The 27,873-nt window shown below is 37.7% G+C and overlaps 1 protein-coding gene across 3 annotated transcripts in view; it reads left to right on the top strand.

Annotated features, from left to right (window-relative positions):
- Stau2 (staufen double-stranded RNA binding protein 2) overlaps nt 1-27,873 on the top strand; it is a 310,719-nt gene that overhangs the window by 67,983 nt on the left and 214,863 nt on the right. For all 3 annotated transcript variants that reach the window (XM_013028448.1, XM_013028445.1, XM_013028447.1), the window contains 2 exons: nt 6,887-7,046; nt 18,094-18,229. In XM_013028448.1, the coding sequence (XP_012883902.1) occupies nt 6,887-7,046; nt 18,094-18,229 (296 nt within the window). The remainder of the gene's footprint in view (nt 1-6,886; nt 7,047-18,093; nt 18,230-27,873) is intronic.

Below are 27,873 nucleotides of genomic sequence, written 5' to 3'. Positions count from 1 at the left end.
TGGCTCAGGTTTGGGTGCCCTGGGGTCGCCGCTGCGACCCTGCCGCCGCCACAGAGGCTGCTGGCAAACGCTCAGTTGTGTCTCCTTGCCTTGGCTTTCCCTCTCTTGTCTAACTCTCTGTCCTGTGATGGCACACTTGGTGTGATTCTCTGGCTTAGGACTGTTCACTTGAACTCTCTGCCTTGATTCTTTATAGATTTACTGAAATGTTTGGAGGGGCTAATGAACTATTTCTTCTTTTTTTTTATTTTTTGAGTCCTGTTGTGGGGCCTGAACTCTGGGCCTGGGCGCTGTCCCTCAGCTCTTCAGCTCAAGGCTAGCGCTCTACCACTTGAACCACAGCGCCACTTCCGGCTTTTTTTCGTTTTGCTTGTATGGTGCTGAGGAGTCAAACCCAGGGCCTAATGCATGCAAGGCAAGCGCTCTACCACTGAGCCACCTTCCCAGCTCTGAAGTATTTCTTTCTGTCTTTCTCTGTCTTCTGTTTCTGTGGTCTTTGTTGCTTCTCTCTTCCCCTAATTCCTCATCGACAAGGCTTTAAAGAATGAAACGATTTGTTGTGATGAAAGTGGAGTACAGTGGGTTTTATAGACATTTTTTTTTCCTAGACATTACTAAGATCCTGTTGCTGCCTTAGCCGGGTGCCGGTGGCTCCTGCCTATAATCCTAGCTGCTCAGGAGGCTGAGATCTGAGGATTGTGGTTTGAAGCCAGCCTAGGAAGGAAAGTCCGTGAGACTCATATCTCCAGTTAACTACTAGAAAGCTGAAGTGGCGCTTGTGGCTCAAATTGGTAGAATGCAAGCCTTGAGTGAAAAAGCTCAGTGACAGTGCCTAGGTGTCCTGAGTTCAAACCTCATGCCAAAAAAAAAAAATCAAGCTGCCTGGTATCAGCCTTGACCAGTAATCCTCCTGCCACTGCCTCCTCCTGCCTAGCTGTGGTTTACAGGTGTGATTTACCATAGCCAGCTTTTTATTTTCTAAGTACGAGGATTTGAACTCAGGGTCTTACCCTTTTGAGATACTCTACTGCTTGATCCATGACTCTAGTTCTTGACTTATTTATGAGAGGATCAGCCTAACCTTTGCTTGTACTGAACCAGAATCCTCCTATCTCTACCGCTTAGTAGCTGGGATTGTAGGTGTGTACCTCCATACACAGCCCTCTTTCTCTTCTTATAGAATTAATCTTATTATGGAGACACCATAAAAGGATGATGTCTTTAACTAAGCCTAATTATCTTCCACAGGTCCCTTCTCCTAAATAATATCATATTGAGGGTTAGAATGTCAACATATGAAATATTGTAAGGGCACAAATATTCAGTTTAAAATAGACTATATTTTTGGTTGTGTGTGGTTACCAAAGTCTTAGTTCTATAATCTTGATGGATAGCCACCGACCTTAAAGATTTTATAAATATCTGAAAGCAATAGAAAAAGAAAACTCCAATGGGTTTTAAATTAGTACTGTTAGGACAAAACATTATGAAATAGGAATGGTGGGGTGATGGAATTGAGGAGGTGATTTTTTTTTTTTTTGGTTGGTCATGGGACTTGAACTCTGGGCTTAGGCGCTGTCCTTGTGCTCTTCAGCTCAAGGCAAGTGCCACTTCCGGTTTGCGAGTGCTTTATTGGAGATAAGAGTCTTACGGACTTTCCTGCCCGGGCTGGCTTTGAACCGCAATCCTCAGATCTCAGCCTCCTGAGTAGCTAGGATTACAGGTGTGAGCCACCAGCGCCTGGCGAGGAGATGATTTTTTTTTTTGGGGGGGTGGTTTAGGTGCACTGTCCCTGAACTTTTTCACTCAAGTCTGGCACTCTGCCACTTTGAGCCACAGGACCACATCCTATTTTCTGGTGGTTAATTGGAGATAAGATAACTTTCCTGCCCAGGCTGGTTTTGAACCACAATCCTCATATCTCAGCTTCCTGAGTAGCTAGGATTACAGGTGTGAGCCACTGGTCTCGGCAAGGAGATGATATTCTCTTGACCTTATTCCTTTTGAGTTTGTGGAAATACCCAGTGTATTGTTTAGAAGATGACAGTTTCAGACATAAAGCATAATTTTAATATGCTTTCTGGAGGCTACTGGGATTCTCAAGTCTAATATTCACATAGACCTCTCTTTCTTTCTGTCTCCATCTCTGTCTCCGTCTCTCTTTCTGTCTCTCTTTCTCTGTCTCTCTGGAAGAACTGGGGTTTGAGCTCAGACCTTAGTGCTTTCTAGACAGGTTTTTTACTGCTTGGGCCACACCGCAAGTCTTTTTTTACTGTGGTGGTTATTTTCTTTTTGTGCTGGCTCTGGGGCTTGAACTCAGGGCCTGGGCACTGTCCCTTAACTTTTTTGCTCAAGTCTAGCACTTACCTCTTTTTTTTTTTTTGTCGGTCATGGTGCCTGAACTCTGGGACTGGGTCTGTCCCTCAGCTCTTCAGCTCAAGGCTCTACCACTTGAGCCCCAGCACCACTTCCAGCTTTTTCTGCTTTTGTGGTGCTGAGGAATCGAACCCAGGGCCTCATGCATGCAAGGCAAGTGCTCAACCATTGAGCTACCTTCCCAGCCCCTAGCAATTACCTCTTGAGCCACAGTTCCACTTCCATCTTTTTGCTGGTTATTTGGAGATAAGAGACTTTCTTACCTGGGCTGTCTTCAAATGGCGATCCTCAGATCTCAGCCTGCCAAATAGCTAGGATTCCAGAAATGAGCCACCAGTGCCCTGATATTCCACTTGTTTTAAAGATAGGGTCTCACTTTTTGCCAGCTGGCCTGTAATCCTTTTTTTTTGGGTCCGGTTGTGGGGCCTGAACTCTGGGCCTGGGCACTGTCCCTCAGCTCTTCAGCTCAAGGCTAGTGCTCTACCACTTAAGCCACAGCGCCACTTCCGGCTTTTTGCTTATGTGGTGCTGAGGAATTGAACCCAGGGCCTCATGCATGCAAGGCCAGCACTCTACCACTGAGCCACCTTCCCAGCCCCTGGCCTGTAATTCTTCTACTTATACTTCTTATCATAGTTAAGATGACAGGTGTGTCCTATTGAGATGGGGTCTTGTGAACTTTTGCTCCAGTTGGTCTGGAACTGTAACACTCTTGATCCCAACCTCCTTTGTCACTAGGATAACAGATGTGGACCATCCAGACCAACTATTGGTTGAGATGAGGTCTTGAAACCTTTTGCCTCCTGATCTCTGCAGTTGAAGAAGCTAGGGTTACAGGTCTGAGCCAGTGGCCCTAGGCTTCTTTTAGGCATTGTTTAGATTATAATGTAAAACATTTATTTGTGGAAGAGTTCTTTGTTAAATGCCAAATTTTTAAAAAATTAAGGGGCTAGTCATTTAAATGTCACATTAAATTCAGGTATAAGGTCAGATATAGATTGAAAGGTGCTGGTGGTTGAACTCAGCCTTTGTACAGCTAGGCAATTGCTACTACTGAGCTACATCCCAAGGAAAATTTTAAAGTAAATCAAAATAGGAGAAAATAATTTCTAAGTAATTTCATTAATAATTATTTTCCCACATTTTTTGTTTGTTTGTTTTTTTGAGTCCGGTCGTGGGACCTGAACTCTGGGCCTGGGCACTGTCCCTCAGCTCTTCAGCTCAAGGCTAGCGCTCTACCACATGAGCCACAGCACCATTTCCGGCTTTTTTCTTTTTGCTTATGTGGTGCTGAGGAATCGAACCCAGGGCCTCATGCATGCAAGGCAAGCGCTCTACCACTGAGCCACCTTCCCAGCCCATCCCACATTTTTGAATAACTGAAAACTTGCAGAAAACAGCAGTACAGTAGCACTTGTGTGTCTTTCAGATTCACTAATCATTAATATTTCTGTCATAATGCCTTTTCTTTTCTTTTTCTTGTTTGGTTGGTGATTGGGCTTGAACTCTGGGCCTGGGCGCTGTCCCTCAGCTGTTCAGCTCTATGCTAGTGCTCTACAACTTGAGCCACAGCGCCACTTCTGGTTTTCTGGTGGTTTATTGGAGATAAGAGTTTCACAGCTTTTCCTGCCTGGGCTGGCTTTGACCCTTGATCCCCATATCTCAGCCTTCTGAGTAGCTAGGATTACAGACATGAGCCACTGGTATCCGGTTTACTTTTTATTTCTTGACCCTATAGATAGATCTTAATTTAGTCCTTATGCAATTTGAAAGTTAGTTTCAACTCTCGTGGCATTCACTCAATAAGTACTTATATTAGTCTTTTATGTTTAAAGACAATTTTCTGTATAACTTGTGTTAACTGTTAGCGAAGGACTAATGTTTACTAGATGTCCTAGTCTGTTTGCTGTTTTGTAACAGCAAGCCAGAGCCTGAGTGAATTGTAAAGAAAAATATGTTCTGGAGGCTAGGAAGTCTTGAGAGGGAGAAAACTGCATCTAGTGCTAGCCATCACTGCATAGTGGGAGCTATATAGGCCAGAGAGTGCAAAAGGGCACGGGAGGACTAACCTTGCTTTGGTAACAAACCCAGTCTCTCTGTAAAGCCCACTTCTGTGATAATGACAATCTTTTCATGAGAACAGACTCCTTGTGACTTAAGTCTCTCTTAGAGGTCTTATCTTCTAACACTGTTGGATTAGGAATTAAATTGTAGCCCACAAACTTTGAGGGTTACAAATAAATTGTACATAGTAGCCAGACACTGGTGGCTCATGCCTGTAATCCTAGCTACTCCGGAGGCTGAGATCTGAGGATCGCAATTCAAAGCTGGCCCACGAACATCTGTGAGACTTTTTATCTCCAATTAACCACCAGAAGACTGGAAGTGGCGCTGTGGCTCAAGTTGGTAGAGCATTAGCCTTGAGCTGAAGAACTCAGGGACAGAGCCTAGGTCCAGAGTTCAAGACCCATGACCAAAAAACCAAACCAAAACAAAAAAGCCAACCCAATCATACAGCTCATAGTCTGATTTCACCAGATCTCATTTGCATTTTTTTATTAATCATATTTTATCATATTTTTGTGTTTCTTTCTTTCTTTTTTTTTTTGTCAGTCATGGGGCTTGAACTCTGGGCCTGAGCGCTGTCCCTCAGCTCTTCAGCTCAAGGCAAGCGTTCTACCACTTGGGCCACAGTGCCACTTATGGTTTTCTGGTGATTTATTGAAGAGTCTCATGGACTTTTCCTGCCCGGGCCGGCTATGAATTGCAATTCTTAGATCTCAGCCTCCTGAGTAGCTAGGATTACAGGCATGAGCCACCGGAGCCGGGCTCGTGTTTCTGTAATGTCCTCTAGTCTGAAATTTGCATTTTTATTTTTCTTTCATGACATTGACATTTTGAGAGTCTAGGTTAGTTGTTTATACATAGTGTAGATTTGACTATTTTTCCATGACTAGGTTCAGGTGAAACATTGTTGACCAATAATAGTACAGAATTACTGATTTGTTCTCATTGTATCATATCTGGAGGCACATGCTAACTTTAATCACTTGGTTAATTTCTTTCTACCTGATCATCTCTCTACAAAGATATATTTTTTGTAATTAATAAATACTTTATGCTAACATTAAGAAGTAACATGCAGTACGTATAGTAAAATCTATTGTGTGTATTCTGTAAACTGAATTTTATTGGTTAAAAGTTGACTTTGGGACTCATATGGAAATACAGTGTGTATGAAATGTGGGATATGTAAGGGAAGGGCATAAATGGAGTAAAAATGGGCAGGCAGAAGTTTTTCTGCTAAAATGGTAATATTTGGTTAGGGTAACACAGTTGGGTTTGACTTTGAGAAAGATACGCAACAATCATTTGGGAGATTATTATATTCAAGGTAGAGTTTTATGAAAAGCTGATTCCAGTGTAATATTGTCGTCAGGAAAAAGAGGAAGAGTTGAGAAATATTCATGAGGTTAAAATGGGCAGAATCTACTGACTGTTTAAATGTTTGTTGTGGGGATTTTCTTGGTGTTTAATACGAATGCCAGATTTGTTGACTCCATTTTGCTATGCATAAGTTTTAAGGCATTAGATTCTATAAATGTATTATTGTGACAGGTCATTTTAGTTTTTCTTACAGTTATCTTATTCTTTGTACTTATCCTATTTCCTTGAAGATTATTTGAATGACATTAACAATGTGGTTCTATTTAGGGAAGAAATTTCTTCTTGATTTGTTCTACTCAAATGTACACTTGGAGCTATTAAGCCTTTGTGTAAGATCAAACAATTGGTTACAATGTCTTAAAATTATTTTGCTAGGTAGAATAAGATTTTTTCTTTTGTGCCAGTACTTGGGCTTCGACTCAGAACCTTGTGTATTTGCTCAGTGCCAGTACTGAGACTTGAACCCAGGACCTTGTGCTCGTGCTCAGATTTTGCACACTGCTGGTGACCTACTATTTGAGCCACACCTCCAATCTGGCATTTGTCTGAGTTAATTAGAGATAGTCTCTCAAGCTTTTCTGCCTAGCTGGCTTTGAACCTCAATCCTTGAAGTCTCAGACTTTAGAGCAGCTAGGATTACCAGCACTAGCCACTGATGCCTGAACTGGAATAAGATATTGGTTGTGGCCGGGCACTGGTGGCTCATACCTGTAATTCTAGCTATTCAGGAACCTGAGATCTGAGAATCATGTTTTTCAATGCCAGCCTGGGCAGGAAACTCTGTGAGATTCTTATCACCAATTGACTACCAGAAAACTGGAAGTGGCGCAGTGACTGAAGTGGTAGAGTGCTTGCCTTAAACTGAAGAGCTCAGGGATAGCACCCAGGGTCAGAGTTCAAGCCCAATGACTGACCAAAAAAAAAAAAAACCAGGTATTTGTTACAAGTAGTCTAATATCACTTCTGCTAAGATTTTGATTCTATGAAGTGTTTGTTTTTCTCAGACCACCTATTCTATTTCCTCAAAAAATAATTTTGTTTTGTTTGTCTGTGTTTTTCTAAGATGTTTTCAGTGCAGCTGAGCCTTGGGGAGCAGACATGGGAATCCGAAGGGAGCAGCATAAAGAAGGCCCAACAAGCTGTTGCTAATAAAGCTTTGACTGAATCGAATCTTCCTAAACCAGTTCAGAAACCACCTAAAAGTAATGTTAATAATAACCCAGGTATGTCATTGACTTGTTGCCTTCTTTTGTGTAGTAAGGAGTGTATGATGTCTGTATGTTTCATATGTATAGCAGGCCAGCCACGCAGCCATAAATACTAACAGTGTATACATATACAATACAAGACAGGTGAATAAGCTGAAGGAGTAAGAAAATAAAGCAGGTAATTGAAATTATTTTTAAAATTTGCTTTAATGGGTATTACAAAAGTGCATTATTAATTTTTAAATGTTGGGAAAAATACAAGTGGACACAAAGCATAAATAATGTGAGCCTTTTAAGGTAAAGATAGAAATGATCAACACCTCTTTTTTAGTATTTTAAAAAATAAGGCATTCTTTTTTTTTCCTGCTGGTTTTGGGATTTGAACACAGGACCTGGGTGCTGACTCTGTTTTTTTTTGCTCAAGGTTAGTGCCCTACCACTTGAACCACAGCTCTGTTTCTGGCTTTGTAGTAGTTTACTGAAGATAAGAGTTTCACAGGCCTTCCTGCCTGGGCCGGCTTTGAACTGCAATCCTTAGATCTCAGGCTTCTGAGTAGCTAGGATTACAGGTGTGAGCCATTGACACTTAGCTCATTATTTTATTTTATTACAAAATTATAAAGTTAACCTCGAGGCATCTTATTAAATATTGCTTTTTGAAATGGTTGATATTCAGTTTTGAAAATTGGTGAATTGCTTACTTACTTAGTTTTACACATCTATGAGGTCCAAAATTTTATTCTTTTCTAGGAGGATCCTTATAGTTTTATATAAAAATGCATAATTTTGTGGTAAACATTAAGTGCCAAGTGGATAATAACAGCTGTGAAAATAATAGGTAATAATAAACATTAACTGAAGGTACATATAGACTTTGAATAGTAGCCATGTAAATAGGAGAGGAAAATGTATTCCAGATTAAAGGAATACTATGATGAAAAAAGGCACTGGAGTGAGAATCTGGACAGTGGGTTTGGTTAAAAAAAGTCATAGATGGTTTTTAATTACAATAGGCAAGTGACTAGTCAAAAATAAGACTAGAGACTGAAAAGAGAGAGTGCATTGTGATGGTCTTAAATGCCAGGGGTATAAGATTGTTTATTTTTTCTCCTCTGTAATTTGGGACAATTAATATTTATAAGCAAATGGACAGTGGGCTTAAAAGAACATTTTAGGGCGTTCAGTTTGACACTTGAATGGATGGCAGAAGATAATTAAAAACAAGATGATCAGCTAGGAAATCATTGCCATAGTTGGTGAGTGAAGAGAGGAAAAGCTGAAACGCCCTTATATTGAGTAGTATGTTCTCCCCACTCTGCAAGGGGTTGGGACTGTGGTACATGGAATGGAACAGAGTGAGCTCTCCAAGGCTGATAACGTACAGCAGCAGCAGCTGTGACCTAAGCTCTGGGTCAGGCCCTCTAGCAGAGGATCACAAAGGAAATACTCTAGCAAGAGTCAGAGCAAGGAGAGGCCAAAAGGCCAGAGAAGATGTGTTTTTTCATTATTGAATATTGTAAACTGAAAAAAGAAATTATTTTGGGCACTTTAAAAAAAGTATATTGCATACAGGCAAATGTAACATATTACAGTTGTGGAATTGATGAGGTTTGCACTGAAAGGCTTTATGATAGGTTTTATCAGTGCTTCAGAAGTCTCCCTTATGTCTTTTTTTTTTTTTTTTTTTGGGTCCATTCATGGGGCCTGAACCCTGGGCCTGAGCTCTGTCCCTCAGCTCTTCAACTCAAGGTTAGCAACCTACCACTTGAGCCACAGTGCCACTTCCAGCTTTTTTCTTTTTCTTTTCTTTCTTTTTTTTTGGCTTATGTGGTGCTGAGGAATCAAACCCAGGGCCTCATGCATGCAAGGCAAGCGCTCTACCACTGAGCCACCTTCCCAGTCCCCCTTATGTCTTTTTTGAGTGGTTAAATAACTGCAAAAGAAACCATTCTTCTGATTTATTTTTTAAATATGTTTTATTATGACATTTCATCTACATACCTCATATTCACCCTCCTCCATTTGGGCCACATTCCTCATATTCACCCTGTATTCACCTCTTTCCTATTTCATACCTCATATTTACTCCCCTCCATTACACTGCCATTCAGGTTTCTGTCAGAGAGTTGTGTATGCTTGTTGGAATCATACACTAGCCTCTTGAGGATAGCTTGCTTTTTCTGTTATTATATGTAGGTGATTCATCTGCATTTTGTTTAAAGCATAGTATTTTATATATTATTTATGTAATATATAATATATATTATATAATATGCATTTATTATATATAATATATATTATACATTATATATTACAAATACTTTTATATATAGTATTCCCTCACATATGTTAACGTAATTTACTTAGGATAAATTCCCTTTCATTCATTCCACTCTTTTTTTTTTTTTTTTTCATTCTACTCTTGATACTCAGATTATTTCCAGTTTGGAGCTATTTAAAATTATGCTACTACAAGCATTCTTGTATACATTTCTGTTGGGAATAAAACCATGATTGGATGTCTTTCATCATAAGTTATGCATGTGTTTTGTTCTAATACATAATATCACACACTGTCAACTTATTTCCCAGCAGTGTATAAGAACTCTCTACATTCTTGTTAACCCTAGGTATTTTCAGCTCTCCAATTTTTAGCTATTAATCTGAGGAAATGGAGGTTGAGCTAAAAATGCTGAGGGAGTACTAAGTCCTAAGTACTAAGTCCTGCCTTAGTACTGGTACACATATAAGAAAAATGCATTGTCTTTTAAAATTTATTTTCTGTTTGTTTTTTTAAAATTGACTTGTGAGTTTTTATATATATTGGAATCATAACCTTGTTGTATTTGTATTATAGAATTTTTTCATACTTCTAATAGCATATATTGAAATTCTTTAAAGAATATTAATAGTCTTTTGGCTAGTGCTTTTTTTGTATACTGTTTAAGAAATCTTATCCCATAAAGGTTTTGAAGATAACCACATTATTTTTAGAAGCTTTATTATTTTTCTAATTGAGGAAATCAAGTGCTATATGTGATACCAGAATTTTCAATTTCTCTTCTTTTTAAATGTATGGCCATGCAGTTAACCTGATAGGTCTATACTAAGAGAGCCACATTTGCTGTAAAGCAGACTCAGTATCTAGGAGTCTGTTCTAGCAGGTATCAAGTCCCGACTATGGGAAGAGTCAGCATGGATGATCTTGACAGTTAATTATGATTATATCATAGCCTATTTTTCTTTCTCATTCCTGTTACTTTTTAACTGTGGCAATAATTTCAGATTTATAGAAAATTTGTAGAGATAGTACATAAAGCTCCAATGTACTATTCACTCAAATACCACATTAGCATTTCTAAACAGAAAGTTTATGGATGTGATGTTCCATTAGCCTTTAGTACTTCAAGTATTTTCTAAGTGCACTGACATTCTTCCATCAGGAAGTTAACTTGATTGAAATTACTGGTCTTAGTAGACTGTTCAGATGTTACTGATTATCCCAGTAATACCATTTGTAGGTCTAGGGTCTAATCAAGCTTGTATGGTTAACATGCTTACCATTTTTCTTCGTTCCACTTCAGCCTGGAACAGTTCTTCAGTCTTACCTTTCATGATCCCGACAATTGTGAAAAACACAAGAACAGCTGTTGTGGTTTTTATTTTACTTTATTTCATTTATTTATTTATTTTTTTTTTGCCAGTCCTGGGGCTTGAACTCAGGGCCTGGGCTCTGTCCCTTAGCTTCTTTTGCTCAAGGCTAGCACTCTACTACTTGCCACAACGTCACTTCTGGCTTTTTCTGTTTTATGTGGTACTGAGGAATTGAACCCAGGTCTTCATGCATGCTAGGCAAGCACTCTACCACTAAGCCACCTTCCCTGCCCTTTTTTTTTTTTTGGGTCCAGTCGTGGGGCCTGAACTCTGGGCCTGGGCACTGTCCCTCAGCTCTTCAGCTCAAGGCTAGCGCTCTACCACTTGAGCCACAGCGCCACTTCCGGCTTTTTTCTTTTTGCTTATGTGGTGCTGAGGAATCGAACCCAGGCCCTTGAGCATGCAAGGCAAGCGCTCTACCACTGAGTCACCTTCCCAGCCCCTGTTTTGTTTTGTTTTTAAACTAGACAAGTCTCAGCATTTTGTTCAGGCTGGCATGAACTTCTGGGTTGAAGTGATCCCCCATTGAGGGAGCTAGGACTATAGGCATGCATTAATGCACCTGGCTTCTCATTATTTTGGTTAAAAGTATCCCAGGTTTCTCCGTGGGTATGGCTCCTCTGAGCTGACAACTTTGTCTTGATATTGCCTCATCATTCCTTGGTCACTTTTTTCTGGAATAATAAGTTGTTCTTAGGTCAGCTTGTATTTTCTTTGGCTCAGCCACATAGTGGTCTCTCCTTGGTAGCCTGGTTGTCCTGTTCATCAGTTCATTTTTCAGCAAATATTTATTGTGTGACTGTTGTGTTCATGTGCTTTCTAACCTCCTACAAATGCTCCTTGAAAACTAGTTGTGACATTTCCTTCACTTGTCATATGTGGAAATCTAAAATAGTTTTGTATAAGTATACATCTAATTATTTAGCCTTATGACTGTAGAATTTTCCTTTAGTATGTCTAAGAACCATGTCAGAATCCCATATCATTCCCATAAGACTTTTTGTCAATTAAAAATTATGAGAACCGGGGCTGGGAAGGTGGCTCAGTGGTAGAGCGCTTGCCTTGCATGCATGAGGCCATGGGTTTGATTCCTTCAGCACCACATAAGCACAAAGAAAAAAGCCGGAAGTGGTACTGTGGCTCAAGTGGTAGAGCACTAGCCTTGAGCTGAAGAGCTGAGGGACAGTGCCCCATGACTGGACCCCCCCCAAAAAAATTATGAGAACCAAGGAAAATTGATCTCTTTACAGCATCAGCTTTATAGTTTATAACACTGCAGGACCCTGGTTGATAATTGTCTTTTTACTCCTGGGTTGACCTCTCATACGTTGAAAATGAAGTGCTTAGCCTTCCTTGGAGGTGATTCTTAGCTTCAAGTGGTTCTGTGGATGTGTTCTGTGGAAAATTCCTGTGTAGGTAATGGAGGTGTGCACATGGTAGTGATGGGCACTCTACTTTTTGTATGATGGGGATGGAATGATGTTGCTATGAGAGATGAAGCCTTTCAGTGTGCTTTGTGCTTTCTTCTCTTCTACTTTTTCTTATATTACTGTCAAGAAATGTGCTATAGTTTTGCTTTCCAGTGAGTAATTTTATACGATTTAAAATAATCTGAATACAATGGTTTTATTAGTTTAACCTCTGGATCTTGATAAGGGTGGCAGTATAGTGTGTTCACATCTACTACGCTGTGGATTTTCTTTTGCTTTTATTCACACTGGTGATTGTCAGACATTACTAGATTCTTACTGCTTTACTTAAATAATGACAACTTTCACCCTTTTTTTCCCACTGAATTTTATGCTATTTGAATATTTATTGCAAAATAGTTGTATAAATTTTGCTGGCATAGTGGCACATGCCTGTAATTCAGCACTCAGCAGGCTGAGTTCTATGCCATCAGGTTTTACAAAATGAGTTTGAAGCCAGTGTGGGCTGTGTAACAAGACCATGTCCACTTGAGCCACAGCTCTACTTCTAGGACCATATATCTAAATAAGTAAATGAAGAATAAATGTATGAATTTAGGAGATAGACAGAGAAAGAAAGCAAGGAAAGAAGAAAGAAAGGAAGGAAGAAATGATTGCTTGAGTCAGAAGTTTGAGCCCAGCCTGGGCAACTCAGGGAAACTCAACTCAAAGTGACACAGATCTTAGATTATAACGAATGTGTTAATAATTAAACTAAAATCATCATGAAATTTAAAGTGTAAACTTTTAAAGGAATAGACTATTATTTGGCATTAAAGTCTTTGGAAAATGGGCAGTTTTCAGTTGGACATAAAACTACTCTATGACTCAGAACTTCCATTGTTAAGCCAATGTCCATGAAAACTGAACATATATCAACCAACAGACTTATTCAGAAGTGTTCAAAGTAAACTTCTACTTAATAGCTCCAAACTGGGAATATATCAAATGTTCTATGATTAGTAGAACAACTTTTGGTATTTCATTTAGTGAAATATTATTTAGGGATTAAAGAGAGAATAATAATAAACAGAATAATTGAGTGAAAGTAGCAAAACAGAAAAGCATCCTTATTTAGATAAGTATGAGCTAGCAAATCTACAATGACAAAAGTCAAAGTGGGTCAGCCTGGGGAGGCAGATGTTTATTGGATAAAAGCTGAAGGAACTTTGTGGAGAATGGAAATGCTCTTGATCTGAATGGTGGTCATCTGAATCTTCTCATGTAATTTGTTGAGCCTAATGCTTTGTGTTTGTACATTTTATCCCTCTGTAAAATACTGTAAGAGTGAGAAGAGTAAAGGGAAAGAGAGGAAGGAAGAAAGAAAAGAGAAGCCCTTTATTTCTGCCTTTCTCTTCCTTTGCCATAAGTGCATGTAGTAAATTAGGGATTTGGACTAATTGAATTTACTGTTCAATCTGTTAATCTTTTCTCTTTCCCCCCCTCTTTTTTCTTAACCTTAATTTCATTTCTTAAACTCTTTAATGGTTTTGTATTACTTCTTTAGAAATAAGACAGTAGTTTTTTGATTCTTGATGGGTTGCTTATGACCTAAATCCCAAGTGTGCATTTGTGCCAGCTCTGATTTTCCTGTTTCAATAAGTGGACCCTACTTTATATGTAATGAATGTGGAATCTTAAAGATAGGTTCGTAAGGCATAATTCTATTGAAATATAATAGCCTAGTGATGTTAGCTCACACCTGTAAATCTACCTATTCAGGAGGCTGAGATCTGAGGATCAAAACCAGGCCAGGCAGGAAAGCCTCTTAAATCAAAACCAAAATTCTGAAAGTGGAGCTTGTGGCTTAAGTGATAGAGCACCAGCTTTCAGTAAAAAAGCTCAGGGACTGTGTCTAGGCCCCGAATTCAAGCCCTAGTACTAGCACAACCTCCATTCCTTCCTGCCCCTTCCCCTCCAGAATCCAACCGAAAATGACATTGTGTAGAATTTATATTAAATTTTTCTTAATGTCAGAGTTTCATATTCAGTATGATTTATAAGAATAGAAATTTATATTGTGTTATTTACAAACTGTTTTGGAACTTCAAATAGCCTGATCCAGTTTTATATTTTTTTAATTTATAGAATTAAAGAGAATGAGATAGTGATTGTCTTCTGTACCTATTACTAATTTCAACAGTTACCAACACATGGCTGCCAATCTGTCTCCTTACTGAAATGTGTATTTTGTGTGTGTGTGTGGGGAGGTTTGAGAGAGGGATCTCTTATATGACTTAGACTGGCCTGCAATTCTCTATGTTGTCCAGGCAGCCTGCAACTTGAAATCCTCCTGCCTTAGCCTTTGAGCCATCATGCCCAACCATAAAGAACAGTAGTTCTTTGGTGTTAAAAATGTCCAGAGTTCTGATTTTCCTTATTGACTTTTTTTTCATAGTTGGCTTATTTTAATCAAGATAGGAACAGGATCTGCATATTGTATTTGATCTCTAATATCTCTTTGCTATCCTTTAAGATATAGAATCTTCCATCTTAATTTTTTTTTTTTTTTTGGTCCTGTCATGGGGCCTGAACTCTGGGCCTGGGTGTTGTCCCTCAGCTCTTCAGCTCAAGGCTAGCGCTCTACCACATGAGCCACAGCGCCGCTTCTGGCCTTTTTTTTTTCCTGCTTATGTGGTGCTGAGGAATCAAACCCAGGGCCTCATGCATGCAAGGCAAGCGTTCTACCACTGAGCCAACATCCCAGCCCTTTTTTTCCATATAGATTATTTGTTAAAGAAACCAGGTCATTTACTGGTACAGAATTTTCTACATTTTTGTTTTGCTGATTACACATAACTGATTTTAAACATCTTATTTGCCCCCTATATTCCTGTAGATGGGAGGTTATATATGTTTAGGATTGATGTCTTTGGCCAGAATGTCTTATAAGTAGTTTTGTTTGCTTCTTGTATCATATCAGAACACACTTTCTTGTGGTTTCTTACTTTGTGTTTTGTTGATCAATAGATTTTGGTATTGTTGGCCTAGTTCATTCATTATGAAGTTTCCCCACAATATCTGGGTAATTGCTTTTTCTGTCTGCTAATACTCTTTGCCCTAAATATCTATTAGTTTTTCAGGACTAGTGAACTGGTCATTTTGGGGGTTATTACTTCTGCACATATAAGCTAGAGTTAATAGATAAATTTTCCTTCCTTATCCGCTTGCTGTGATACAGTTATTTTTTTCAGAACAGATACGTGTGTGTGTTTTCCTCCCTTTATCAATATTATATGTAGTTCTGGACTCAGTAGCTTCTCCGAAGAATATATTTCTTGTTTTGTTTTGTTTTAAATTACGGATTGATAGTTTTAATTCAGATAGGATGCTGGTTGTCTTCATTGCTAATGGCCTTTAAGGGGACAGAGCTAGGAAAAACCCTACTATTTATTTATTTATTTGCAGAGCTGAGGACCAAACTCAAGACATTGCATTTGCTAAGTAATAGGCAAGTGTTCTACTAAGTTAAATTCCCAACATCCCCCTATTCTCCTCCCCTACTTTCTTTTTGTGCCAGTGCTGAGGCTTGAACTCAGGGCTTGGGTGCTATCCCTGAACATTTTATTTTTGCTCAAGGCTAGTATTCTACCACTTGAGCCACAGATCCTCTTGGAGAGAGAGAGAGAGAGAGAGAGAGAGAGAGAGAGAGAGAGAGAGTGAGAGAGAGAGTGTGGTGTGTATGTGTGTAGTTAATTGGAGATAATAGTTTTAGAGATTTTACTGTCTGGCTTGGCTTTGAACTGTGATCCTCAGATCTTAGCCTCCTGAATAGCCTGGATTAAGGAGAAAATACATCATGAATTCATATTGATGTTTTTAACTAAAATCTGAGACTACATTGTTTTACTTAATGTATTTGCTTTTATATTTCCATCTCTCATGCTACTTTCTAACATAAACAATTTTAAATCTATTTTATAAATTCCAATATTACTAATATCATTATTGAAAAATACTTTATAATTTCTTTACGTTTCTTTTTCTTTTCTTTTCTTTTTTGGGTCTGGTCGTGGAGCCTGAACTCTGGGCCTGGGTGCTGTCCCTCAGCTCTTCAGCTCAAGGCTAGCGCTCTACCACTGGAGCCACATACCACTTCCGGCTTTTTTCTTTGTGCTTACGTGGTGCTGAGGAATTGAACCCAGGGCCTCAAGCATGCAAGGCAAAGTGCTCTACCACTGAGCCACCTTCCTAGTCCTTAACTTTCCTTTTCTATAGGCCATATGAGTATGTTACTTTCTTTTCAAGACATTTGAAAAAAGACAGTACTATTTGTACAATTAAGGCCACAAGTTTGATTTACTGTTAGCTTAACTGTATTGTTTTCTTTTTAGAGTTTTTTTTTTGTTGTCTCCAGTTTGATTTAATTTTGTTAAATGAAAGCACATTACTAGTTAAAAATCATGTTACTGGCAATATGATTATAGAAAACAGTTTGAGACTTTGTTTTGTCTTTTTCTGTTAGGGTAAATTTCATTGTGAGTATTTTATTTTGTTTAAAGTCATATAAAAATTCTGTTTATAAGTTACCAAAAGGGCCTGTATGCTGTCCTTTAGCTTATTTGCTCAAGACTGGCACTCATCTATTTAAGTCACAGCTCTTCTTCCAGCTTTTTGATGGTTAAGTGGATATAAGAGTCTCATGAACTTTCTTGTCTAGTCTGACTTAGAACCTTTAGGACTTTAGGGATTTTTTTCCCCCAGATTTTAATGGAAATATTTTTACAGTAATAAAAAAACTTCAAAATTTGTGCAAGTACACATTGAGAGAATGTCCTCTTCTCTGTGCTCTCTCTCTCTCTATGTGCTTCCCCTTTTTTAGTTTGGTTTTTATTCTTTACAAAACAAACGTACACATTTCTATTTTCACTTTCTTAGATAAAAAAAAAGACTGTAAACTACACACTATTTGGTGCTTTGTTGATTTTCATTTAATAGTACATCCTGTTCTTCATGGTATCACCTCCAAGGATATTGTTATGCTAAAAAAAAAAAAGAAGAAAAAGAAAAAAGAGCAGTACTGGAGCCAGTGTAAAAAGAGGCTCCAGGGGCTCACACCTGTAATCCTAGCTACTTAGGAGGCTGAGATAAGAGGATCACAATTAGAAGCTTGGGCTGGAAAGACCATGAGATTCTTAGCCTAAAAGTGGAAAGTAGAGCTGTAACTCAAGTGGTTAGTGCTAGACTTGAGCAACAAAGGTCAGGGACATCTCTCAGGTCCTGAGTTCAAGCCCTAGTATCAACACTAGAAACAAACAACAACAACAAAAGATAAAGAAAAAAGAAGAGAAAAAGCAAAAGTGAGGTGTGTATTGTTCATAAGTGGTGCCGTGTGGTGGTTCTTAGGTTGTTTCCAGTCTGATTTTATAACACTGTTTTTGTGTACCTCTTTGTGTTGTGTGGGAAAGATAACTCTTCAATTTCTGAAGTATCATATTCAGTATCACTTACATTTACTTTGTCTTGTTGGTTATTAAATAAAACTCAACAAAAGTTTTTTCCTAAATTGAAAAATTACTTACAACCTTGTATTCATTGACAGTTTTTAGTTGCTTAAATGCCGAAGTATAAAGTATTCACAAGTGATATTCTTAGTGATTAAATACATGTGAGCTTTCTGGGGTAAGTAATAGGTACGTTCAGTACTTTTAAAATAATGCCTATGACAATGTAAGAATTTTGTGTTTACTTTGTTTTGAAGAGTATGACTACGGCTGAAGTTTTGTTTATTAATTTACCAAGAATGTTGCAAAAGTATCCAAGGGATTTCATTAAAACTGATTTTCTAATTATTTCACTATATATAATACATAAGAAAACCAGTCAGAGGGGCCATCTACTCTCACCTTCTTTCATGATAATTAAATGTAGTAAGTAGAGTTTGTGTGATTTGCTGTGGAAATATTTCACTTGTGTGCCTTTAATATTTCTTTAAACAGGTAGTATTACTCCAACTGTGGAACTGAATGGGCTTGCTATGAAAAGGGGAGAGCCTGCCATCTACAGGCCATTAGATCCAAAGCCATTCCCAAATTATAGAGCTAATTACAACTTTCGGGGCATGTACAATCAGAGGTTTGTATGTCTTCTTTGGTTTTGTTCTTATTTATTATTTGTACATATTGTAAAGTTTCTAAAACTCAAAGACCATTTTCATTATAAACCCAGCTCTCCTTGGGCATTTTGCATGGTATGTAGATAATCAGAATCACTAGTTTTTATGGATTCATCAGAGCCCTGTATTTGTTGAAGGGAGGACAAACTTTTAGTCAGCCCAGAATTCGATAGTGATGACTTTCTCATTCCTTTACTAATCAGCGTTCAGTGTTTTTCTTGATTTGTTTGAATATAGTAATGAGCCTGAGTGTTTATAGTTTCTAGGAAATACATTGTTAGGAGAAAGAATTTAAGTCCTTTTGCACATGCACATTTAATGACTTTATGATAGTTATAAGTATTACATAGTTGTTAAGATAAAATTTAGGCATCTCCCTCAGTCATATGAGTTATGTAAAACTCATTTTAGAAACTGGAAAATTCAGAAAAGTAAAGAAAATAAATAACTTACAATCCAAGCATTAGTTACCTTTAATACTTTGATATACTTTATCTTTGTATACAAATATATTTAACATAATTAAAGTTGTTCTTTATATATAGTTTCTATAGTAATCTATTAAGATATGATGTATATACATTAATACACAAATCTTAAATGTATGTTTTGATGACTTTATGTATTATGTGTGTTTATGCTTTATTTTAGTAGCTTTTTTTGGCTATTGTTGGTTGTGGGACTTGAACTCAGGGCCTGGGCACTGTCCCTGAGCTTCTTTGTGCTCAAGGTTAGTGCTTTACCACGTGAGCCACAGTGCCATTTCTGGCTTTTTTTGAGTAGTTTATTGGAGATAAGAGTCCCACAGACTTTTCTGCCCGGGCTGGCTTCAAACTGCAATTCTCAGATCTCAGCCCCCTGAATAGCTAGGATTATAGGTATGAGCCACCAGTGCTTGGCTTTAGTGGCTTTTATGTGATGACCACTCAGATCCAACTACTGAAAGTTCCTATCACCTCAGACCTCTGTGCATTTGACACAGCTTCCTCCAAGAAGTACCTCTGTTCTATCAACATAGATTGTTTTTGCCTATCGAACTTCATAGAAGTTGACTCAAAGCATTTACTGTGTCTAGCTTTTTTTTTTGTCATGGTTCTTGGATTTAAACTCAGGACCTTGTGCTTACTAAGTTGCCTAATTTTGTTTTATTTGTCCTTTTGAATTTATGTGTTGCTTACATCTACATTTTGTCCTTTTTATTGCTGAATAATAGTACTTTGCATGGATACATTTTAATGTATTCATCCTATGTATGCATATAATGCCCTCTCTTCATGTAATCTAGTAACCATTTTTTATGTCTTTAATCTTTTTTTTTTTTGAGTCCGGTCGTGGGGCCTGAACTCTGGGCCTGGGCGCTGTCCCTCAGCTCTTCAGCTCAAGAATAGCGCTCTACCACTTGAGCCACAGCGCCACTTCCGGCTTTTTTCTTTTTGCTTATGTGGTGCTGAGGAATTGAACCCAGGGCCTCAGGCATGCAAGGCAAGCGCTTCACCACTGAGCCAACTTCCCAGCCCCTTATGTCTTTAATCTTTATGAAGTATTTCAGTTGACAATAAAATGCTTCTTATGGTCAAGGTATATTTCATAATTACATATGCCTATTTTTTGATCATCTAGGTTGCCTTCCCCCTGGGAAGCTATAATAAATAGTACAGCAGTAACAGTCTTTTTATGAGCATAAATTGTACAAAAGGGTTTTCTGGTGATAATACATATATGTATAGAGTACACATTGACTTAATTTACTACTTCTATATTAGTTTTTTAATCCTTTTTTTCCTTTTCTTTCTTTTAAAAAGAGTTTTTAGTGGCTTTTATGCTGTTTTCCTGTGTGTGTGTGTGTGTGTGTGTGTGTGTATAGTACTTCTAATATTCACCTCTCTCCTTAGCACCCTTTATTTCCCCTCCTGTAACAATGTTTATGTAGAAATCTTTGCTCTTACCACTTTATTTCCTGAAGGTAAATTATTATAAATGGAGTATTAGAGTGAAAAAAAAAACGGTGTGATGCCCAATTAAATTAACGTTTGTTCTAGTATCATATGGTACGTGAGAATGTTGTTTATATTTTGATAAATCTGAGCAAAAAAAATGTCATTGCATAGTTGAGGAATAACTAAAAAGTCAATGTTACTGACTACTAGTGAAGTGTAAGTTTCTTTAAATGTTTACTTCTTTACCCTTTTGTCTGTTTTAATTTTCTTTTTATAACATTGCTTGGTACATTTTCAAATGCTTATCTGTTAAAGATAGTCAGTCTATGTTAATTGTTGTAATTTTCCTGTGTTAAAAATTGGGGGCCAGGCATGGTACCTCACTCTTGTAATTCTAGCTACTTGGGAGATAGAGCTAGGATGATCATACCCAAAAAGTTAGCAAGATCCTGTCTCAGAATCTGAATTATGTATAATGCTCATACCCACATTCTCAGCTCTTGGAAGTAGGCAAGTCCAGGAAAAAGTGTGAGACCCTATGTAAAAACAAAACTAAAGCAAAAAGGACTGAGGCATGGCTCAAATGGTAGAGAGGGTACTGAGTTTAATCCCCAGTACTACCAAAAAGGGAAAGCAAAACAAAATGTAAAATCACATTCATTTAAGGTTGTGTTATTTAAGCTGTAAATAGTTTCTTTGGATGTTCTTGCTCGGGACTGCTAAGAAAAAGTTGTATAATATCTTAATTTTCTTCTACTCTCTCTTTGTTCTGTGTGTGAAAGAATTAAGGGAATGACCCTCTCTTCCTCTGCTGTGATTGCCCTAGATTGTCCTTAAGCGCCTCTTAGTGGCAGTGTCCCTTCGTCAAGTACATGTTGAAATCTGCAGGTGTTGCAGTCTTCCCTTGGCTTAAGCCCTCAGCTTCTCTTGGCTTCCCTGTGCATCACTCCATTCATTTCTTTTGTAGTATCTCTGCTTCTACCTATGGAGTATCCAATATCATTTTACTCTAGCTCTCAGCTCAGTGTCTACACTGCTTAAGAGGTAGGGAGATGTAATACTTTTCTTTCACTTGCTTTATTTTCTTTCTCTTTTTGTCTAATGTATTGTTATTTTTAATCTTAGGCTACCCAATGTAAATAAAGCTACTTGCCCACTTTACCATAATAGATATGTATAATTACCAACCAAGGAATTCCCAGCCTACGGTCTACTTTGTAACATTTTATTACCAATGTACTATTGTAAATAGATTAATAAAGTTATCATTTTAATATTTCTTATATTTTGGTATCTATGATCCTTTACTTAAATTTTGATAGAACTTTGACTTGTGGATTTATTTTTTTTCAAAAGAAGTATTAAAAAAGCAAAAGGTATGCTTGTCCTAGTGGGGGCTTTGCTGTAGTAGAGTAGGCAGTTGTCAGTAAGAGGTTAATTAGTCCCTGAGAAGGTCATACCTGAAAAAGATCTAGAGGAGAAGGAGAAAACAGTATGTAAGTGTTGATGGGAAGAAGGTTCCCAGGACAAGAAAGCAAATGATTAGCCTCTGATGTAGGAGTGTGCCTGGCAAGTGCATGTCATAACCAGGAAGCCTCTGTGTCTGGAATAGAGTGAAAGAGAAGAGTTGCTACATAAAATCAGGGGAGGTGACTAGGGTCATGTTATTTAATAGGCTTTTCTAGATTTTTCTGCTAAAAATATTGATGTTGGTTGTCAATTTCTAGTTCCAAGATCAGGTAACAAAAAGAATAAAAAGAAAATAGGGATATAACTACTAAGTTACCATGATAGTGTTTCAGCTTAAAAGCTCTCTCCACTCACAAAAGGGCTGACCTAACCATTACTTAGTAGCCTGTTAAAATTAGATTTTACACATAACTTTAATTTGAAGATGACAACATTCAAATGTCTTACAGGAAATTTGAGCCAAAGACCAGAAGAGACTGTCTCTTCCTTGTCAGACTCCAGATTAGTCAGTAGCTACTTAAGGAAGGGAATGAGAGTTTAAGAACATGTTATTTACAGGGATTTTTTTTATTTGAAAAGGTCCTCTTCTTATTTACTTAAAGTCGTATTAAATAGTAATTTGATATTTTCCATGTTGTTTTTTATTTTTGTTCTTTGCTAATGAAGTTTCTGTATTTAAATTCATTCAATGTCTAAAGAAAACTGATTTTTTTCCCCCTTCTATTTTATGATGGATGGAGATTTTTTTTTTGCCAGCCCTGAGGCTTGAACTCAGGGCCTGGGCACTGCCCTCAAGCTTCTTTTGCTACCACTTGAGCCACAGCACCATTTCTGGCTTTTTCTGTGTGTGTGGTACTGAGGAATCAAACTCTGGGCTTTATGCATGATAGGCAAGCACTCTATCACTAGGCCACGTTCCTAGCTCAAGAAATTTTTTTTTTTAATCCCTGGGCAAACTGTCACTACAACCTAGATTCTTCGTTTATACCCAAGATGATTGACAATGAATATCTTTAGTTCTATCCTTTCTCTTTTGAGGCACTGTTTACTAACAGATATGTTATAAAATAGAATTTAAAAATTCAAGCGGGGAGCTTGTTGCTCATGACTGTAATTCTTAGCTACTTAGTAAGCTAAGACCTGGACAATTAGGGTTCAGAGCTAGCACTGGCAGAGAAGTCTGACAGACTCTTTCTCTAGTTAATCATCAAAATGTGAGATTGGGGCCATGGCCATGGTTCAAGTGGTAGGACATTAGAGATAAGTAAGAAAGTTGAGAGTGCAAGGTACCGAGTTCAAGTCCTGATATCACTGTAAAAAGTTAAAAACTTCATATTATAAGGTATGAAGTTAAGACTGGTGGGCATTTTGTGCTTGTGTTAATCAGATTTCTATTACTATATCTGACATAATCAGTATAAAAAGAGGCTCCAGTGGCTCATGCCTATAATCCTAGCTACTCAGAATGCTGAGATCTGAGGACGGCAGTTTAAAATCATTCCAATACAAAGTCTGTGAGACTCTACATTCACTTAACTTCCACATTTATTTATTTATTTACTTATTTATTTGTAGGTCATGGGGTTTGAACTCTGGGCCTGGGTTCTGTCTCTGATTTTTTGTGCTCAAGGCTAGTGCTCTGTTACTTTGAGCCATAATACCACTTCTGGCTTTTAAGTGGTTAATTGGAGATAAGTCTTTCACAGGGACTTTTCTGCCTAGGCTGGGTTTGAACCATGATCCCACAGATCTCAGCTTGCTGAGTACCTAGGTTTACAGGCATGAGTCACTGGCATGCAGCTTTCAATTTTATTTTTAATGTTGTACAGAAGAGTTTCAATTCCATAAGTCTGTATATAACACTTTTAAGTCTGTATATAAAGCTACTACGTTTGCGAGCCATCAGACTTGTGGTATCATATCAGTGCTCAGATTGTTTCAGATTTAGGAGCATTTCAAGTTCTAGACTTTTGAATTAAGTATTTTCAACTTGTATCTCAAAGTTGATGTAGGATGATAGATTTCTAAATATTGTGATGTTGGTTCAGTAGAAGGGCTCTTCATGTTTATAATTCCTTTAAAAAGAACATATCAGAATATTTGAGAAACATTGAATATATTTGCGTCAGCAGCATATAAATAGATGTAAACCTCTAGTTTTGGTTTCTGCCACCAGATGGTGCTTTTGTATTGATAAAACGTACAGACTGCCTAAGTGCATTTTTGGTTGCTGTTCCAAGGTCAGTGGCTTCCTTAAAAATAAAGAAGTTAAGCCATTTGAGATTCCTTGGCCTGTAAATATTTCAGTTCCTTATAATTCAACCTAGAAATAATAAGAAAAAGTTAGCCTAGCATACAATATTAAAATCTACTGTATAAATGAAATAAATATGAAGGGATAAAAGCAAGAACTTGTTTTAATAGTTGTGGCTTGAGCCTATTATCCTGGCCACTTGGGAGATAGAGATCTGAGGATTGCAATTCTAAGGCAGTCAGGCATAAAAGTTTGGGAGACTCACTTGGGTTCTGGTGGCTTACACCTATAATTCTGTGTATTTAGGAGGCTGAGATCTGAGGTTTGAAGCCATGCCGGGCAGGAAAGTCTAGGAGGCTTTTATCTCCATTTAACCACCAAAAAGTCAGAAGTGGAGTTATGGCTCAAAGTGCACTAGCCTTGAGCACAAAAACTCAGGGAAAGTGCCCCATACTCTTGAGTTCAAGTTCCAAGACCAGCACACAAACACAAAATGTTTGAGAGACTCCATTTCACTCAGTGTTTGGCTGACATTGAGTGTACTCCTGACATCCAGAGTGATATGAGGAAGCCACAAATGGGAACCTGGGCATAAAGTAAGGCTCTTTCTCAAAAATAACTAAGGCAAAAAAGGACTGGAGATGTGTCTCAAGTGATAGAGCACCTGCTTAGCAAACATGAGACCCTGAGTTCAATCACCAGTATTTCCCTCAAAAAAAAATTCATACATAATTTTGCCTTTTTTTGGATGACAAATTTTTTCTTATCAGTCTAAGAATAATTACAATAGTGTAAAATGCTGTGAAGATACTCAGTGTGGAAGCATTTTTAGCAATGAACAATCTATGGTTGAGTATGTAAATTTGAAATAAGGGAGAAAAACTGTGTATGTATGGAATATGGAAAATCCTTTCTTAACAATGTGTACTGGATCTCTTGGTTTGGGGAATATATTCTTTTCTTTTTTTGTCATATGCTTTACACATAGAATGCAGGTAAGAACTTAAATATGGTCCTTCTTTATGTGGTTGTCACTTTATAGGATAGATGTAAAACTGAAAATGATATTTTCATATTTTATTTCTATTTTTTTAAAGCTAGTTCTGGGGCTTGAAATCTAGGCCTTGGCACTGTCCCTTTGTGCCAGTTCTCTACCACCTGAGCCACAGTGTCACTTCTGGCTTTTTCTGAGTAGTTTGTTGGAGATACAAGTTTCACAGACTTTCCTGCCTGGGCTGGCTTTGAACTGTGATCCTCAGATCTTAGTCTCCTTTGTAGCTACGATTAGAGGCATGAGGCACTAGGGCCTGGTTTTTTCCCCCTAAATGTTTATAGAGAGTTGCTTTGTTAAGTTAGGAATTTTTTTTGGGGGGGGGGTCTGGTCGTGGGGCCTGAACTCTGGGCCTGGGCGCTCTCCCTCAGCTCTTCAGTGCAAGGCTAGCATTCCACCACTTGAGCCGCAGTGCCACTTCCAGCTTTTTTTTCTGCTTATGTGGTGCTGAGGGCCTTATGCATGCAAGGCAAGTTCTCTACCACTGAGCCACCTTCCCAGCCCAAGGAATGTTTTTCATTTAGGAGAAATAAGCATAAACCCATAGCAGCGGGCTACAATAAAATATATTTAAAAAAACACTGATAAGCTAAAGAAGAGAATTTGAACATGTTATTGCCAAAGCAAAAATGAGGAAGGTTGAATTTAAGATTGGTACCCCTCATGATCAGATATAAAATTTTGAAAAAATATTAGTGAATTATATAAAGCAAAAATTTAAATAATATAATACATTATGTTTGTGTGAAATTCTAGGAAAGCAAGATTGGCTTTGTATTGTAATCAAAATATTTATTAACAGATTGAAGGGATTTAACTATATGACTATCTTATTAGATGCAGGAAAAGCATTTGATAAGCCAGCCCTCATTCATGAAACTGATCCAGAATACTAGAATCAGAAGAAAACTTTCTTAAACCTGGTAAAGGGCTGCCCAAAACAACTTATCGATGAAATATTTTATACTAATAGACTGGATATGTTTCTTACAAGGTCAGAAACAAGACATTGATGTATATTTTTGTGTCTTCAATATTATACTTGAGTTCTGTCATATAGAATAAGAAGAAATAATCAAGGTGGGGAAGTATTACAAGAAGCAAAGCTGTAGACATTGTGATCTTGTATGCAGAAAATTCTGAAAAACAAAAGTCAGACAATTTCTGAAATAAATGAGTTTAGCAAAATTTCAGGATATCATGTCAACATCTAGAAAAACCAGGAGTATTTGTATTAATGAATAACTAGAAAATTACAATAACAAAACTTATAGGAACAAATTGAACAAAATGTATGCATAACCTTGATACTGAGAGTTAATAACGTAATTCTTACATGTTGTTTTGTTTTGGCTGAAATAGTGTCTTACTGAATAGCTCAAGCTGGCTTTGAAATCTTAATCCTCCTGATTCAGCCCCTCAAGTGCTAGGATCACAATTTTGTATCACCATGCTTGACATGATGTTTTTTTTTTTTTACAATTTTAAGTGGCTGGAAAACTATCACAATGTATGAAATTTAGGTGAGATTTTGATCTTAGCACGTGTTAGTTTTCTTAGAACATAGCCACTATCACTCGTTTAGGTTTTATCAATAGCTGCTTGTGTGTGGATATAAAACAGTTGAGTAGGTAGGGCAGGGATTATATACCCTGCGAAGCCCCAAATATTTATTGTCTGGTCTTTTAGAGAAGTTTGCTGGTATCTGAAATAGGAGACAAGAAATAGGTCTATCCCTCTCTATATTAACAATTTAGTTCTTTCAAAATTAATTACAATACAGATGATAATAAGCAAATAACATATGCTTTTCAACAGTTGTATATCTATCTGGGTATCAGGCAGAAACAAAACAAGAACCTCAACTTCTAGATAACCCCAACCACTGGAAGTGGACCATAGCTAATTGCAAAGGTTAAAGTGGGAAATACTTTACTGCTCTTTAGATGGGTAAAGGTTTTTTTTAGAATACTGGGAGCGCAAATTACATTTTCTAGTAGAAAGTACTTTGGTATCTTGAGGACAACAGAGATTCATTAGAGAACCGAAAGCAAGAATCATCAAAGAATTGAAAAATCAAATGCATCAAAATTTAAAAGTACTTTTCTAAGAAAAAGATGAAAAAGCAAAGCATGTATAAAAAGAAAACATTTGTAATACATGTGTTTGAAAGATAACTTGTTTCTAGAATATTTAAAGGAATATCTACAAGTCAGTATCAAAAAATCAAAATTGTTCCAACTTTTTTTTTGGTGGTGGGTCTTCATCTCGGCCTGGGCGCTGTCCCTCAGCTCTTCAGCTCAAGGCTAGCACTCTACCACTAGAGCCACAGAGCCACTTCTGGTTTTCTGGTAGTTAATTGGAGATAAAAGTTTCACCGACTTTCCTGCCTGGGCTGGCTTTGAACTGTAATCCTCAGATCTCAGGCTCCTGAGTAGCTAGGATTACAGGCGTGAGCCACTGGCACCCGGCATTGTGCAAAGTCTTGAACAAACTCTTACTATGAAAGAGGTTAACATATATATATATATGAGGGAGGGGGAGGGCTAGGAATGTGGCTTAGTGGTAGAGTGCCTACCATGCATAAAACCCTGGGTTCAATTCCTCAGTACCATATGAACAGAAAAAGCCAGAAGTCATGCTATGGCTCAAGTGGTAGAGTGCTAGCTCTGAGCAAAAGAAGCTCAGAGACAGCACCCAGGCCCAGAGTTCAAGCCCCAGACCCAGAAAAAAAAATAAGAGAGAGGTAGGAATGATTAATATGGTCAAAATGATTAATAATGAGGACCATTCAAATTAAAGCCTGAAATCTAGTCTTTTTTTAAAATTTAATTTAATTTTATTTGTGAACATACTGTACAGAGGGCTTACAATTACATGGGCAGGATAATG

This window comes from Dipodomys ordii, unplaced genomic scaffold (assembly GCF_000151885.1).
Source record: "Dipodomys ordii isolate 6190 unplaced genomic scaffold, Dord_2.0 Scaffold109, whole genome shotgun sequence".
Classification (NCBI taxonomy): Eukaryota; Metazoa; Chordata; class Mammalia; order Rodentia; family Heteromyidae; genus Dipodomys; species Dipodomys ordii.
This window is presented reverse-complemented; position numbering and strand designations above follow the sequence as displayed.